This window comes from Cydia splendana, chromosome 16 (assembly GCF_910591565.1).
Source record: "Cydia splendana chromosome 16, ilCydSple1.2, whole genome shotgun sequence".
NCBI classification, from domain to species: domain Eukaryota; kingdom Metazoa; phylum Arthropoda; class Insecta; order Lepidoptera; family Tortricidae; genus Cydia; species Cydia splendana.
The window spans coordinates 2,378,151-2,393,543 of record NC_085975.1 but is presented as its reverse complement, the minus strand read 5'-3'; the positions used below and the strand labels follow the sequence as shown (position 1 = coordinate 2,393,543).

The 15,393-nt window shown below is 40.1% G+C and overlaps 1 protein-coding gene and 1 long non-coding RNA gene across 2 annotated transcripts in view; both read left to right on the top strand.

The window, feature by feature from the left end:
• The first annotated feature begins 388 nt into the window (after positions 1-388).
• Positions 389-15,393, top strand: part of LOC134798133 (uncharacterized) — a 113,399-nt gene continuing 98,394 nt past the window's right edge. Inside the window, exon 1 of the long non-coding RNA XR_010145157.1 lies at positions 389-422. This is a non-coding gene — a long non-coding RNA (uncharacterized LOC134798133). The remainder of the gene's footprint in view (positions 423-15,393) is intronic.
• LOC134798083 (uncharacterized) lies at positions 779-14,402 on the top strand. Its single transcript, XM_063770418.1, has 9 exons — positions 779-964; positions 1,033-1,318; positions 5,774-5,981; positions 8,412-8,563; positions 9,004-9,083; positions 9,895-10,001; positions 10,712-10,999; positions 11,395-11,548; positions 12,795-14,402. The coding sequence occupies exons 1-9, from the start codon at positions 902-904 to the stop codon at positions 13,317-13,319; spliced, it is 1,863 nt and encodes a 620-aa protein (XP_063626488.1). The 5' UTR covers positions 779-901; the 3' UTR covers positions 13,320-14,402.

Below are 15,393 nucleotides of genomic sequence, written 5' to 3'. Positions count from 1 at the left end.
TCTCTATCGATCGAATAAGGAAGAGTGATAGAGAGGCAGAAACCGAACTTTCAATTGTCGTGTTTCACGGTAGGCCATGTGATTGACCTAGTGACGCATGATGTGTATTGAGGTTTGTTTACTGCATGTGCTAGTGGTGCCACCTACTCAGAGCTTTGCCTAATATTCCCTAATATGTCCTCCGCGAGGGACAAAACATACGCAATGCGATACTACGATTGGTCGAATTTATTTGTTGCCCACCATAATCCATACTTAATAATTTATGGTGAGGAATAAAAAAAACGTGAGTCTGTGACAAGGACAAACAATAATAGCGCGTTCGCTGCTACTTCTACTGAAAGATACATAAGACTATCTCTTTCGGTCATTCAGGCATGAGGGGGGCCTCATGCCTGATCCAGTTATATACTAGATTCATGGTGCTCCCATAAAAAAATTGAATTTCGCGCCTTTTTCTATTGACAAAGTTGTTTAATAGCTAATTTACATTCGCGTGCCAGCCTTCAGTTTGTAACACACTATCGCACCGCACCAAGGTCACCAAGGTCAAGGTCAAGGCGACGCACCGATAAGTAAGAGCGAGAAAGAGATATCACTTTCTCGCTCTTAGTTATGGGTGCGTTGCACAATGACCTTGGTGCGGTGCGATAGTGTGTTACCACTATAATATGCACGAGACCAAGTACATAATAGATAGAGTGTGCGCGAAGAGGGCGCCACCTTCGCGCAAGTGTCGTCTCATAAAACGTAGTGATTATATTATCTCTGGTGCAGTGCAACTGCATGCATAAATATTTTGTCTATGGCTTTGTGTAAACAATAGTTTGAATCGGGTACCTCGTGTTTATTTAATTAAGAAATGGTATTCAGCATAATTATTGTTTAAATAACGTAAGATATGTCGGGTTTCCTAGATGTCAAATATCCCTTTAAGTCGAATCTCGGCCTAAATCCTTTTAAGGTAAGTTTCAGTCAGTTGGCATGTGATGAAAACATTGGTGTGACATTGATTTGTGTATTATTTGTTAGACGTGGAAGAGGCAATGGTGCATATTGAGGCCCAGCCCGACGTGTGCGGGCGGCGGGTCGCTGGCGGTGTACTGCAGCGAGGCGGGGGCATCGGCTGGGGCGGTGGAGTTGCCTCCAGACAGCGTGGTACGGCGGGCGAAGTCCCGTAGTCGCCCGTTCGCTTTTGCCGTGTTTTCGGTGCAGGAGCCGCACAAACCTCGCATCCTGCTCGCGGCACAGACCCTGCAGGATGCCCAGCTCTGGATGGACAAGATCAGAGCCCTCTTAGACGGCAAACAATTACTGGGTGAGTACTCTACCTTCATTGTTTATTTTTATGCTGGTCAAAGTTCATTTCGAGTCGTCAAGATGTTGTAGCGTTGTAGCGTGTATTTGAAAACATTTTTGCTGAAATTACAAACATACTTTACTCAAATGTATGTGTGAGTTATTATTGTGAAACTGAAATTTGTTTACTAACATTCACAAAAATATTTTTATTAGAATCCAAACTGCAAATCTACGAATCACCAAGCACTCCATAGAATGTGCATGGCCCTAAAACCTACCAACGTCATTAGATTGTATGCTAATACCAAGCATTTAAGAACATTACCATACAAATGTATACTTGATGACTATTTGCCATCGCCATTGTTCAAGTTAAAGGGCCAATGTGGTGACGTTAGAAGTACTTTTTTGGGCTAAATTTATCGAAAGCACCTTAACATACAAAATGACTGCCAACCTTCTGTATAAGATCTACCATTTTGGTTGATTTTAGTGCATATATGCACTGCTTTTAACCTAGACCTACCGCTATACTTATCACACAACAATTATTTCAAGCTAACCTTAACACATTCACTGCAGTGAGGGGTCGAAGGACCCCACGCAAAATATGGTTAATTACGAGTAAGGTACACTAATTGCCGCAGCGAAGCTGTTACTGTTTATTGCCTTCAGGGATTTTCATAAATGACTATTGTCATAGTAAACTGATTCCTTCGACTACACAGCAGAAGGCCTACCGCTATCAAAGATAAATCGTTATCTAAGTCCCCTTAAAATACAGCTCCCTTAAAATATATGACAGGGAAACTCAAAACTGAACATTGGACTACATTTTTTTTGTTCCAATAACCTGATTTATTTATCAATATTTGTGCCAATTGCTGACAGTCACTTGTTTTTGCTGACAGCAGTGTGCTGTGTTCATGTCCATTTAGTATTGGTGGCACATGTTTATGTAAACAGTTTTTGTTGTTAAACTAGTACACATATGCAGGTCAATTGCAACACTCATGCATTTACTTGGAATGTTAGATAATGCTGTGAGTAATATTGCTTATATGATGAGTAAAGTTACAAAAATCTGTAAGTACCGTAAAATGGGGTGAGTAGGGTAAGGCATTACGAGGGCAGTTGGGTTATGAATGGGGGGAGGAGGGATGACAGAGGGGTGAGTTGGTTTTTACAGACTACTGCTACGTAAATTATATATTCTAATAACAAATCAAGCTATTATAATGTTCATAACCCAAAGTGTTGATCCAACAATTTTCAAAACTCACCATAATAGGAAATCCCTCCTCACCCCTACCACAGAAGAAATAATAGTACTACCGTACAGAAAGGACACTTCCTACAAACCTGAAGTTTGACAGCGGTTCAGGGTCGAATCATGCTATCCCTTTCTAATATATGGCACTATCCCCTTCGGCTATTTAGGGTTGTCAAAATTCAAGTGATTATCTTATCTGTGGTCGTGCACGCAAAAGGAAGTCAAGTGGTGCCAACCCTAATAATTGCTCGGAGCAATGCTGAGCCGAACGGAGCCGAGTTCGACCGAAGTCAGGAGTGTCTCCCCACTGCCCCTACTACGGGGTGAGCTGGGATTTCCTACTATTTCGTATTTACCTTTAAAGTTATGAAATGGAACTACAAAAAATCATAAAAAAATTAAATTCAACGAACATTTATTATGTATAAAAATCAGTTTGCCACATGTAACAATAAAGTTTTATCGAGGTTTGAATGTCAGTTTTGGGCCTACTCACCCCATTTCACGGTACTTAAAAACGTCATGAATTTATGAATCACAATTTAAATGTGGTAAATAAAACCGCTGTAATGGATGGCTCTGTAATAGATTCTATACCATATTCAAGTGAAGTAATTCCCAGAATTAAAAAAAGATGTTTACAAAAATGGGAATACCATTTCGGAGAACAAGCTTTATCAAGGGGTGTAGGAATCTGGTACAGAACAATCCAAGCTAGGCCGTTGTGGATACCCTGGTTTGATTCTGCCAACCTTGCTAGAAAAGTGTTAGTCTCGGCGTTCCGAGTCCGGTCCGGACACATTCCTACAAACAAGTTTCTGTGTATTGTATGATGGGTGTTAAACCGTCACCACTGTGTCTAGACTGCCAGAAGAGTGATGACGTGACTCACGTGTTGTTGGAGTGCGTCCGGAATTCGGACTTGAGAAAAAGATTTTTTGGTAGTTTGGGCTCCATGCACAATGGACAGATCAATTGTAGGTTGGCAGAGCCTTTATCTGACAAAGCAATCAGTGTATACTACTTTATTGATCTCTCCCTTGAGTAGGGAACTATGTAAGCACCCATGAGGCTGACATGTTCACCTAGAGTGTCCAAAGCCTCAATAAAAATCAGATCAAAAAAAAAAAAATGTGGTAAATGATGTGTTTTGTTTTTAATATTGACTTTAATTAATGAGCTCAATGATAACTTTCTCTGAATGTATTATACATTTACCACCATAGCGTATCACAGACAACAAACTTGGTCTAACTGGAGCTGATTCTGGCTAATCTTATGTGGAGCTTGAGCTGCCAAAGTTCATAATATTACGGCCAGCAGAAATTGAGTTATATGCAGAGTGGCCAAAAAATAAGTGCATTCCCGTTGCCAGGGAGGATTTGGGATTATACTGAGGAACTTTTACTATGGGACCAACACCGAAAACGCGAAAAAAAAATTTGGCTGTTTCATACATTTAGGCTGGTCCATTATGGAAGGGTAAATTTTTTTTCGCGATTTCGGGGTTGGTCCTAAAGTAAAAGTTGCTCAGTATAATCCCAAAACCTCCCTGGCAAAGGGAAAGCAGTAATTTTTTGGCCACCCTGTATAACTAGACGGGGCCCACCACTGTTAGAGACAGACTTACAAATTTTAAACTTTCGAAGTAGTCGTATGCAAATTTTATTTTGGTAGCTTTCTACTTATTTATGCCTACAGTATTTAAAGAATTCTGCAGAGTCTTCATATGATCACACATGCAATCTCCATTTGCTTGGCTAATCTATGTTAGCATTGTTAGCTTAATGCCTGTATTTAATAGAATAACATCCAATGTAATGTAGGCCATGACTGCAATGTGCAATGTGCATTATAGTTGTATTAAATATCTATTGATGTCAATAATGTGCTATTAAATGTATTCATTAGAATATCAAAATACATCAATCACTTTAAAATATGATTGATAGATGGCACTGTATGGTGCTATACTTTTTAATTATACTATACAAATTGATTGTCAAACATTAGCACTTGACATCCTAGTTTCCTCATAATGTACACCCGGCCGCAAAAGTCCATGGTCATGTTATGACTGAATTTCATTAACCTATGCAATTTTGCAGTTCTCTGTACATGAGCATACAGTATAGTCGTAATCAGATATAACGGAGCAGCCAACATGCTCAAAAATATCTGAACATGTACTGTAACTTCCTGATCCCTACTTTTGACTTTATCACCTAAACGGAAAAATGTGGCGACCATTTGCTGTTTAGTTGATAAAGCAAAAAATAAGCAAAAGAAAACTATGTGATAAAAACCAAAAGTTGGAATCAGTAGGACAACAATACTAATATACTGATTTATACAGAAATTAATTGGTTTATTAGAAAACACAATTCCCCCAATGAGGGCGCCACTGGACGGTCGATGCAGTCTTAAGTGAACGAGACAGGTGTCCAGTTAACTAACGACCCCTGACTCACAGTTTTCATTAACCATGTTATGCAGTTGACATATGCATTATGCATTCCATTCATTAAGGCAATCATTTACCATTGTGAATCATTTCATTACGCTGAATATTTATTTTTGGGGGCAGTTTTGATAAGATTTAAACTATTGATACTTTTTTTTAAAGTAGGTATACTTATATTATTTGTTGTTCTTTAATTCATAATAATTTCTCCTCATCTTCCTTTTTACATGGTTCTTCTCATTAAGTGGAGTATAGAAGGAAGGAGAAGGTAACAGAATTACCTTTCTAAAAGGATAAAGTATTTTTTGCTAGTTGTGTGTCTATGAAACACAACTGGTAGAAATGTAATCTTGCGATCTGAATTATTACGAAACCAGAAATCACACATTATAGTCTCTGAGGTTAAGAACCACAGATTAAAATGGTTCCAACTTCGGCATAACTAAATATATATTTTCGAAACGATTGCAGCGCCATCTACGTCGAAACTTGTGCGTTTATCATCATTGCTTGTTAACTTCTCGTATGCCGGAATATGGACCCACGTACGACGCGGCTATTTAAAACAACATACTCGCGGCACACGAGTGGTTTAATATCATCAAAACTGCCCTCAATCGTCAACCCTCATCAGTCGAGACTCGAGACAACTCGAGAATTTGGGCTCGAGAATTGTCGAAACTCGAAAAATAAAATGCGTCGAGAAATCAGAAACCCTACCCTCATCATTCCAGGCTCCACCCGCGACTCATTCTCAGTGACGATCATGAGCAGCTCGCTGTCCCGCAAGCTGTTGCTGTGCGGCGACGGGCAGCTCACCATCACCGCCGACGGCGTCGCCATCGCCCGCTCTCACGCCATACCTACGCTCATACCGTGGAAATGTGTTAATGATGTGACGATGTGTGATGATAAGAATAGGATTGTTGTCGGAGTTAATAGGTTTGTGGTTTTTCTTGTGCACCAATACGTAACAGATGTTTAATGCAAGCACGATGGCTCCAGTGTAGGTAGATGAGTGTGCAAAGTTGCACACCTCGGTTGTAATGTTTGAAATATGTAATTTATAAAATAGTTTAATCAGATCATTGATCAATAACGTTGTTAACATTAGAATCTTAAAAAACTATGTTAATAACAGAAGAAAAGAAATAAAAAAGAAAATTCGCTCGGCCTGAAAAGGCTTGCCGCTCTTTTTGATGTTGTTGTTAAATTAGAAGTAATTTAACAGCTTACATACCAAACATTACAACCGGCATGTGTACTAGCGTGTCTACTGCATTACGCATCTGGTGTGGTTCGGCCTGTAGGTTTGGGTTTGCATTGCACTTGTAGATGGTTGAAGGTAGTGATATTTAAAATACCTTTTCATCACACTTACGTAAAAGGTGTTATTACACGTAGGCGATGCGGTCCGTAAATCCTAAATTTCTAATACTCACAAGTGTGAAAAAAACTTCCTTCGGTTTCGGGCTTCAATTCACACTCGTTCGTAAATTCTTGTTTACCGCCCTTCATACACAATGTACTAATACAGTTTTGGGTCTACCACTGCTTAGTTTACATAGACTTTACTAGTTCAAAAGGGTTAGTACTATTAAATTTTATGACTCGACCTTATTAATTATGTGGAATCACTCAATTTAATTTTGATCGTATAAATAAACTATAAAAGTGATGATTAATGTAGTTAATAATTGTGTTCATTTTATTTGTATTTTATGGTTTAATACATAAACCAGTCAATACAAATCAATAAATAAAACAATTTTATCGCGTAGGTACAATGTACAAAATAATAAACAGTGCTACCGCAAACTATTGGTCTAATAGATAATTCCTTTTCCTAGTATCATGCTAGTATGACAGTAAACAACTTCTGGGAATTCTATAATATATTTTCCTGCAGTTGTGTATATGACTTTAAACTTGTCAGTTTGTTTGCAATTACGTTGTCCGCTGTCTCAAAAATGTGGGTTTGGTAAATGCTGTATAATATTATTAAAAGTAACTGGTTTTCATTAACAATTAGGTATACAAAGTAGGGCACGTGTTCTAAATCTTGAACATTTTTCTAAAAATCGCAATAGATTCGTTGAGTTTGATCCATCATCACTTTACCTGCTTTTTTTTCAGTAGAATTTAGTAGCAAACTCATAATCGAATGCTTGTCATTTCTCATTCACTTTCATATGCTTTCACATCACCCACATGCCTTAGGGTGGTATTCCACCTATCCTATTTATTTGTCCAATGTCAGTCTCACTCTCTCATTAAAGCAAAATGTGAGACGCAATACACGTTGGACAGATGGAATACTACCCTTATCACAGTCTTAAGGTTCCGTCACACAGGCGCGTTTTCCGGGCGGGGCGGGAGCGTTTAAAGGGGCCCACTGATTAACAGTCCGCCGGACGGTATCGGCCTGTCAGTTAGAACTTTGACAGTTCCGAACAACTGACAGGCCGATACCGTCCGGCGGACTGTTAATCAGTGGGCCCCTTTATATGTAAAAGCGGCGCGCCCCGCTAACGCGCCGCCCGCAAAACGCGCCTGTGTGACGGAGCCTTTAGGGCGTCCGCTCCGTGCATCCGCGCCAGATAGCGGACGCCCTAATGTACTCTTGACATAATTTCATGAAAATGTGTACTGAATTATTCCAACCAATAAGTGAGGTTCCCTGTCACTTAAGAAATCGGATGAATCTCAACTCCTTCGCGATTTCATAGGTACAGTCACGCTCCGTGATTGTTACGCCGTTTATGGTTCTAGCTAAATTGGACATTCCATAGCGTAAGTATGGAACAACCAATTTAGCTAGGAGCGTGATGGTACATACTAAATTTACCTAAATCAAAAATTTTAAACGTCTGGGCGATAAGAGATTATTCTCATTTAAAAGTGCTGAAAGTTGAGTGTAAATGGAGTCGCTTTCATACGTTCAATTGAATCAGAGCATGTATTAAATCGTATCTGAGCGTTTCTTTTATTTTTTGCCATTTTTATATATTGTGACCTTTTTTTCCCACTTTTGTGTTATTTCTAGTCAGGATCGCGAGCCCTTTTCGTCCTTATAGGAGAAAAAAAGTGTCCTAAAATTTCCATACATTTTTCAAACTTTCCTTTTTGTTACCGCCATACAAAGTATATGGGGAAATGGTAACACAATAGGAAAAAACTCTGAGACATTTTTTTATCCCATTAGGATCGAAAGAGCTCGTGATTCTGAGTAGAAATAACACAAAAGTGGCAAAAAAGGTCACAATATATAAAAATGGAAAAAAAATAAAAGAAACTCTCATCTGCGTATTGGTTTCGGCACAAGTCACTTTTCGCTTTAACCCAAATTCACAAACTTTTTAAATATTTCAGCGGTTTCCATAATGGAGGTTCGCTGACGCTGTCCAGCCCACTGGCTGCAGAAATAGCGACGGCACTTAACAGAGACTCCGCAGGCCGAGCGAAGAACAAACGGCTGAGTAGGAGCGAGGGCGACTTGCGGGCCACTTCCGACGGAGACTTGGGTAAATAGTCTTTGATAATATTTCGTTTTAGCTCTGATTTATGGCTCCGAACGACTACGGTTTATAACCCTCGATGCAGAGGGGTGTTATACGTTTGCCGCCAATATCTGTCTGTGGTATCATACCTCGCACGCGGGTGGACCAATTACGATGCGGGTTTTTTTTTTACGTGAAAGCGAGTTTCCTTGCTGTGGTTCTTAGCTATGATTGATTAAAATCGATCCAGCTGTTGGAAGAGTCTCTTTTCCAAAATGATGTAAGGCATTTTTTGGCATAATTGCGTAAAGGGTTTATATTTTTTTAATTTAATAGTTATTCATTATTTAAGTCGGGAAGCTTCGCGGTCTAAAGTCTGAACACGTTACACGATGGAAAAACTCTTAATCATGTCACAATTGTATAACATACGAAATACGAATGAATAATTTCGATGTGTACAGAGGACACTCGACGCAGCAGTTGGTCTACTAGCGGACCAGCGGAGGTGGCGCTCGACGACACTGACCTCGTCATGATGAAGGTAATCCTAACTTATATCAGTTTATATTTATAGGGCCAGTTGCACCAACCACATTTGACAGACTGATCAACGTCAGCCGGCGCGCCACTATGAAACTTTCCATACATCAAAATTTTGCGAACTCTTTAACGATACGAACAGTTTGGTGCAACCGACCCTTTGTCTAGCCATATTCAGAGATCATTTTAAATATTTATATGTAGTTTAACATGATGTCCTTTATAGCGTTGTATCTGTCATAACTTTATTAGGTATACGGTCTTACCCATTGTACTAAATATAAGACCAATGTGGATAAGATCATAAGACCGTCTATAAGCTCTTTCGTTACTTCTAACTCTTGTGTTTGAACACATACTCCACTTAAAGAAGGTCGACAGAGCAGGAGGAGCGACGCTCTTCCTTTCTAACTGTGTCTGAGCGAAGTATAGATACAAAATACGAGACTTCATGTCGTGCTGTGGTGTCGCAAAAAAATGATAAAAAAAATTCAAAAATTCTTTATTACATAAGACACACTTTGTTTATAATGTAAAGTGATGGAGCCACCCGGTAAGCAAAAATGCCTGCGTTGGGTGGCGCCGCTCTTCCTTTTGGTGATATAACTTATGCTAAGCTAATTAACTTTAATTTACTGGCTATATTATTATGTCTTTGCCACATTCACCTTACGTCAATTAAAAAATTGAAATTGAAATATTCAATGTAATATAAACCATTTTCAATCAAGCTAGACCATTCCCAATAAATGAATCATTTCTTAGCATCAATTTTTAGCTGATTTATGAAACATGATGTGTTGTGTGTGCAGGAGACGCCGGCCCAGGTGCAGTTGTCGCGTTGTGTAGGCGCCGGCCACCTGCCGTCGCCGGCGCCGCCGCGCGTGTCGCGGCTGGCGGCCGACGCCAAGGACGACAGGTAACTTATAAGCCAAATCGTCATCCAAGGCGACGGCATACTGTTCCACTCCGATGTATTCCGAAGAGTGCTGATTTTCTGCTTTGACGCAACAATCCTAAGTGAAACTTGATCTGTATTACCAAATACTGGCCAACGGCGCATCTGTTCATTTATTTGAAAGCGACGCCCAATGGGGTAGTTCGCCAGTAACTGGCAACTTTTAGTAACTGGCCACCCCAAACCAATTCTATTCACCTATAAACAGAATTGATTTTAGTATAAGGTTTCAATAACTGGCCACCTTATACTAAAATGAATTCTATTTATAGGTGAATAGAATTCATTTTTAGTTTAGGGCGGCCAGTTACTAAAAGTGGCCAGTTACTGGCGAATTACCCTATAACGCGCCATCGTAAACCTTATTAGAATGCACGAAAGTAAAATTAAAATTCCCCAATCCGCATTGGGCTAGCGTGGGGACTATAGCCCAAGCCCTCTCGCGCATGAGAGGAGGCCCGTGCCCAGCAGTGGGACGTATATAGGCTGAATTTATTATTATTTTATTTTTTTAAATTTAAAGTTGTAAATGTGCGCTGCTGTGGCTTCCTTTGGCAGTTAATGTGGCTTTTTACACTTCGTACAGTGACACCTAGGACGTCCACAAGGACTTCGACCAGTTGGAAGTTACCTATAAATATTTCTTTAAATCTAATTTATTTCCTTTTCAGCATGTCCGACCGGCGTTCCCTCCTCTCCGTGGCGTCCGGCATCTACGAGGAGATCCCCGACCTGCCCGACCAGCTCTACACCGCCATGTCCCGCGACCACGGCGACGGGCCCGCCGTCCGCGACACCGGGACCAGTGACAAGTGCAGTGTCAAGTGTGAGACTAGTGTGGAACGTGTGTTGAGGCTGGAGGAGCCCACGTATGAGTCGGTGGCGGAGTGTGTGTACGCGACGATGAGAAGGACTGGGAAGAAGTATCCGCCGCCGCTGCCGCCCAGGTTGCCGTTTGGGTGAGTGTTTGTGTGAGGGATCTATAGCTTCCGAAGGCCACTTGTAGTCCGGAGTTTTCGCCGAACAACGGACCGCCGTTGTCAGGCGAAAACTTCGGACAACTAGTTACAAGCGGCCTAAGTCTCACGCCTCTCACCGTCCGACCTTTTCCGAACAGAGTTGCATTACTCTTGTTTCGTTCGATTTCAAAACAAAAGAAATTCGACCATATTTCTTTCACTATTGATTTCAAATTCAACTACCAATGTTTTCCTATGGTGGGCATTAGGAAAACAGGGATCTACATAAAAAAATGTGAATAAAAGAGAAGTTAAACTAGAGGTTTGCATCACGTTTTGATTACGGTATTAATGCCGTCATTTGACAGTAATGTCAAAATGACTTTATTTTGCAGCACAATGAAGCTGGGTGAATCGTGGAACTCTCGCATCAACACCGGAGACGCCGTGATGCGGCACAGCTCGCTGGGCTCGCTGCCGCGCTGCTGCAGCGTCAGCTCCACCTCCTCCGACTCAAAGACCAAGACGCTGCCCAAAGGGACCCGCCAGGTCAGTGTTCATTTTTGACACGGTTTCCTACTCTTAGGTGAGCTGCGACATAACACTTCCATCCAGATCCAGTCTGAGGTAAGCCTCAAAGAGCAACAGAATGGAAGGGAGGGGGGACCCTTTGATCCATTATTTGAAGTAGTTTCGAAATTCTGCTAAATGACGATATCAGACTATGTCTTGATAACCATGATAGAAATCTAGTGTTGTTGAAATTAAATTCCTATAAAGAATGGTATATATGGTATGATATTGACAAGACCACAACATTTTGTTATTCCTATAACATCCCTAGCATCTGTTTAGCTGTCTATACACAGACAATCGCGACTCTAATAGAACGTATAACACTTTAAACTCTCGCGTTTTGTACACATATTTAATTACACAAACGGGTCTACCGCGATATAATTTCATTGTTTTTACCTTTAATTCCGACGTTTCAGCTGAGTTGCACCAGCTGTGGTCACGGAAAGACTGACGTCCCAACAAATGTCAACAGAGATATTAATAAAACACCACTAAACTACCCGAAATTAGTTTATAAAAATGTTTGGGGTAGACAAAGAAATTGCAGCTACCCGTTAAAGTTTAATGTTTATTGTCCACGGCACGACACGCAACACTCACAGTATCCGTACACTGGTCCGAAGATATATCCGCTGGTTTCAACATTTGAATCACTGGTCCCCAAGTAGACGATAATTTGTACCCATCCTCTCGGTTGAAATTTTTAGGGTGTTTTTTAATTTCAATCGCCTCTCACGATCCGCGGATAATAGTGTCGCTCGTTGGAGAGGACTTTGGGTTTATGTAGCTCAATCCAGTGATTCGTTCCTGTTGTCAGCAAGTGCTCAGCTATTGCGGATTTGTTTTGTTTTATAAACTAATTTCGGGTAGTTTAGTGGTGTTTTATTAATATCTCTGTTGACATTTGTTGGGACGTCAGTCTTTCCGTGACCACAGCTGGTGCAACTCAGCTGAAACGTCGGAATTAAAGGTAAAACAATGAAATTATATCGCGGTAGACCCGTTTGTGTAATTAAATATGTCTAATAGAACGTGTACCAACGGCGGAGCATCAATATAACTTGATTCCCACCGCCTTGCCTAATTCCAACCATTTGCGTACTTTTACTGTGTCTCAAATGAATTAAAATCCAAATTAGCTCTATCTTCCTTGAATATTTTTGACGCGCGGCCACTGAATTGTGAGGCATGCGTAAAAACACACATTTATTTCCAGGCCTTCAGCGTATTTCGAAAACGGCTCAAGAGCGACTCCCGCATCATGTCGCCAAAGTCAGAAACAGCCAAAGAAAATAAAGACGTCGAAACCAAGAAGAAGAAGTTCGATTTCACCCCCACCCGGGACATCTTCAAAAACTTCAAAGTCAGCCGGAAGATGAAAAACTTAAAAATCGCCCCGGGGAGCTTGTCCAAAGTCGGTGAGACCAAAAGCTGTGAGTTTTTGGATGAGACGGAGCACGTTACTACCGCTCGCTGCTCAAAATCAGTCGAATGTCTAGAACCTGACCAATTTGACGATTTTGATGCTGATTTATCTTTAGAGTTCAACGACGATTCTATATCCTCGCTCACTTTGCCTCAAGAGATCATAGACTTGATATTGCGCAGTGAGCATATAAATAAGATTCGTCTAAAACATGAGATGAGCGAGAGCGACTATATGCCGATGTCCCCGATCTGCCCGCCGGCGCCCATAGAGCACCATTACATCGCGATGTCGCCGAGCACTAATCTCGCTTGAAGACTGATTTGTTAGCCCTGAATCAACACTATCTTGTATGACAATTATGACAAATCATGACACTGCAGTGTGATGGTACTATTTGTCTACGTGACAGCGTGATAATGACAGTGTCTGCCTCTTTTAATCGCGTGGTGTTAAAATGTGACACTTTTCACGTGGATAAAGTATTCCATTATACACCTGCAGTACCTTTTGACACTTGTTTATAAATGAATTTTTCATCTATACCACCAGTTATTCAACGTATCCTTATGTTATCCCACCTTTTATAAAATTATATTAATTATAATTTCTGTTAACATTATTTATTTTTGTCATCCTAAAGAAAGATGAGTGGAGGCCTGTGCCCAGCAGTGTGACGTCTATACACGTCCCACTGCTGAAATTCTTATTATTAAAAAAAGATAATTTGCAAGTGTTTGTTGAATATAGATGAAAAATGTAGTTCATTAGTCAACCTTCTTCAGCAATGAAGATTTTGTACAGTATATATATTGATTCAGGGTTAAAATGTAGCCAGACAGAGCTAGTACCGCTAGCTCAGGTACGTGATATTTTTTAACACTTTTACTGTTAGAATTACGAGGTGGAAGTATTAGAGTGATCTCATTTTAGAGTCAAACGGTGTTGGTATTAGTCTGACGGTATGCTGAACAATCGTAAACCTTATATAAGGGTTGCTATTGCTCACTAAAGTGTGCCTTCGTTTATATGACGACTGTTCGGGCAGCTACTTGAGTTTAGAATAAACGCGGCCAGTTAGGCTTAAAATATTATAATCGTAGAATAAGGCTGCTTTATCGTAATTAAGGTTTCCTAAGGCCGCGGACTGAACGCAAGCGGCGAATCGAGGTCGTCCATACTTTTGGTCGAGCGCAATGTATCAATGGCCTTCATTCGACGCGCTGGTCCAGTCCGCGGCCTATTACTTAATATTTTGGTCCAAATAACGAAGGTAGTAAGGGTCTGGCCACAGCAGTAGCGATGAGAGACTTTAATTTGACTATTCTGAGTTATATTCAGATCCTTCTATACACTTCTCTCGCTTTGTTACTTCTGCCGCTGACTGTACTCTTATTTGACATTTGTTATTATTGTATAACTTAGGGCGGGTTGCACCGTGCCCATTTGATGTGCTGATCATGGCTAAAGATGGCGCTAACGAACGCTAACTGCATATTTGGGTTGCACCACGCCTAACGTCTGTTAAAAAGTTACGCTGCCCTTAACCGGTCGTAGACCACTGGTTAACGATTTTACCGCCTGATAAAAATGGCGGCACTTTATTGAATTTGTCCGTATTTCATGAATTTATATTTGATTTTTCAATAATTTTAGGAAATATGTTATTTAAATTATTAAAAAAATGTTAATAACAATAAAATGTGGAGTTTGTAAACGCAAAAACGTGTGACAGTTGACATGAATGGCTCTAAAAGTCATTATAATTGGGAGACGATCCGTCTTGCATAAATACATTAATTTATTTATAGTTTAAAAGAAATGTGCGTGTTTTAAGTTTAAATTCCGTGCAAAATGACTCAAAGTTGGAGTTAAGACCAGATTGACGTTATCACAGGTTAACAAATACGTCCCATCAGATGAAACTCGACGGCATATAATGTCGGCACTACTACTTGTCGCCAGGATGGTCATTAAAACCAATTAAAGACTTCTGATTATTGGAATCAAGATAAAAATGATAAATCCTTTGGACAAATCCACCACGGACGAACTATGATATTCGAAAACAGCGAGATGGCACCTATAACCATCTACAAGTCTGCCTCTGAAAATCGTAACCCGCTATAGAAGTGAACTATGTTTAGAACTATAAACGTACATAAAACAAGTTGCGAAATATAAAATCAAGTATTTTGTTAAGTATGGCAAGTGAAGTTTTGTGAAGTGTGGAATGTATTGGGACAATTCCAGACTAGTTGGCATAACTAATAGGTTATAATAAAGTGACAAAAATGTGTAATGCAAAAGTGATTATAATACTCCAACTCCTACTTACTTGGGTTTTATTTGCTTTTACAACATAATCTTATTCATAACCCTAAGAAAC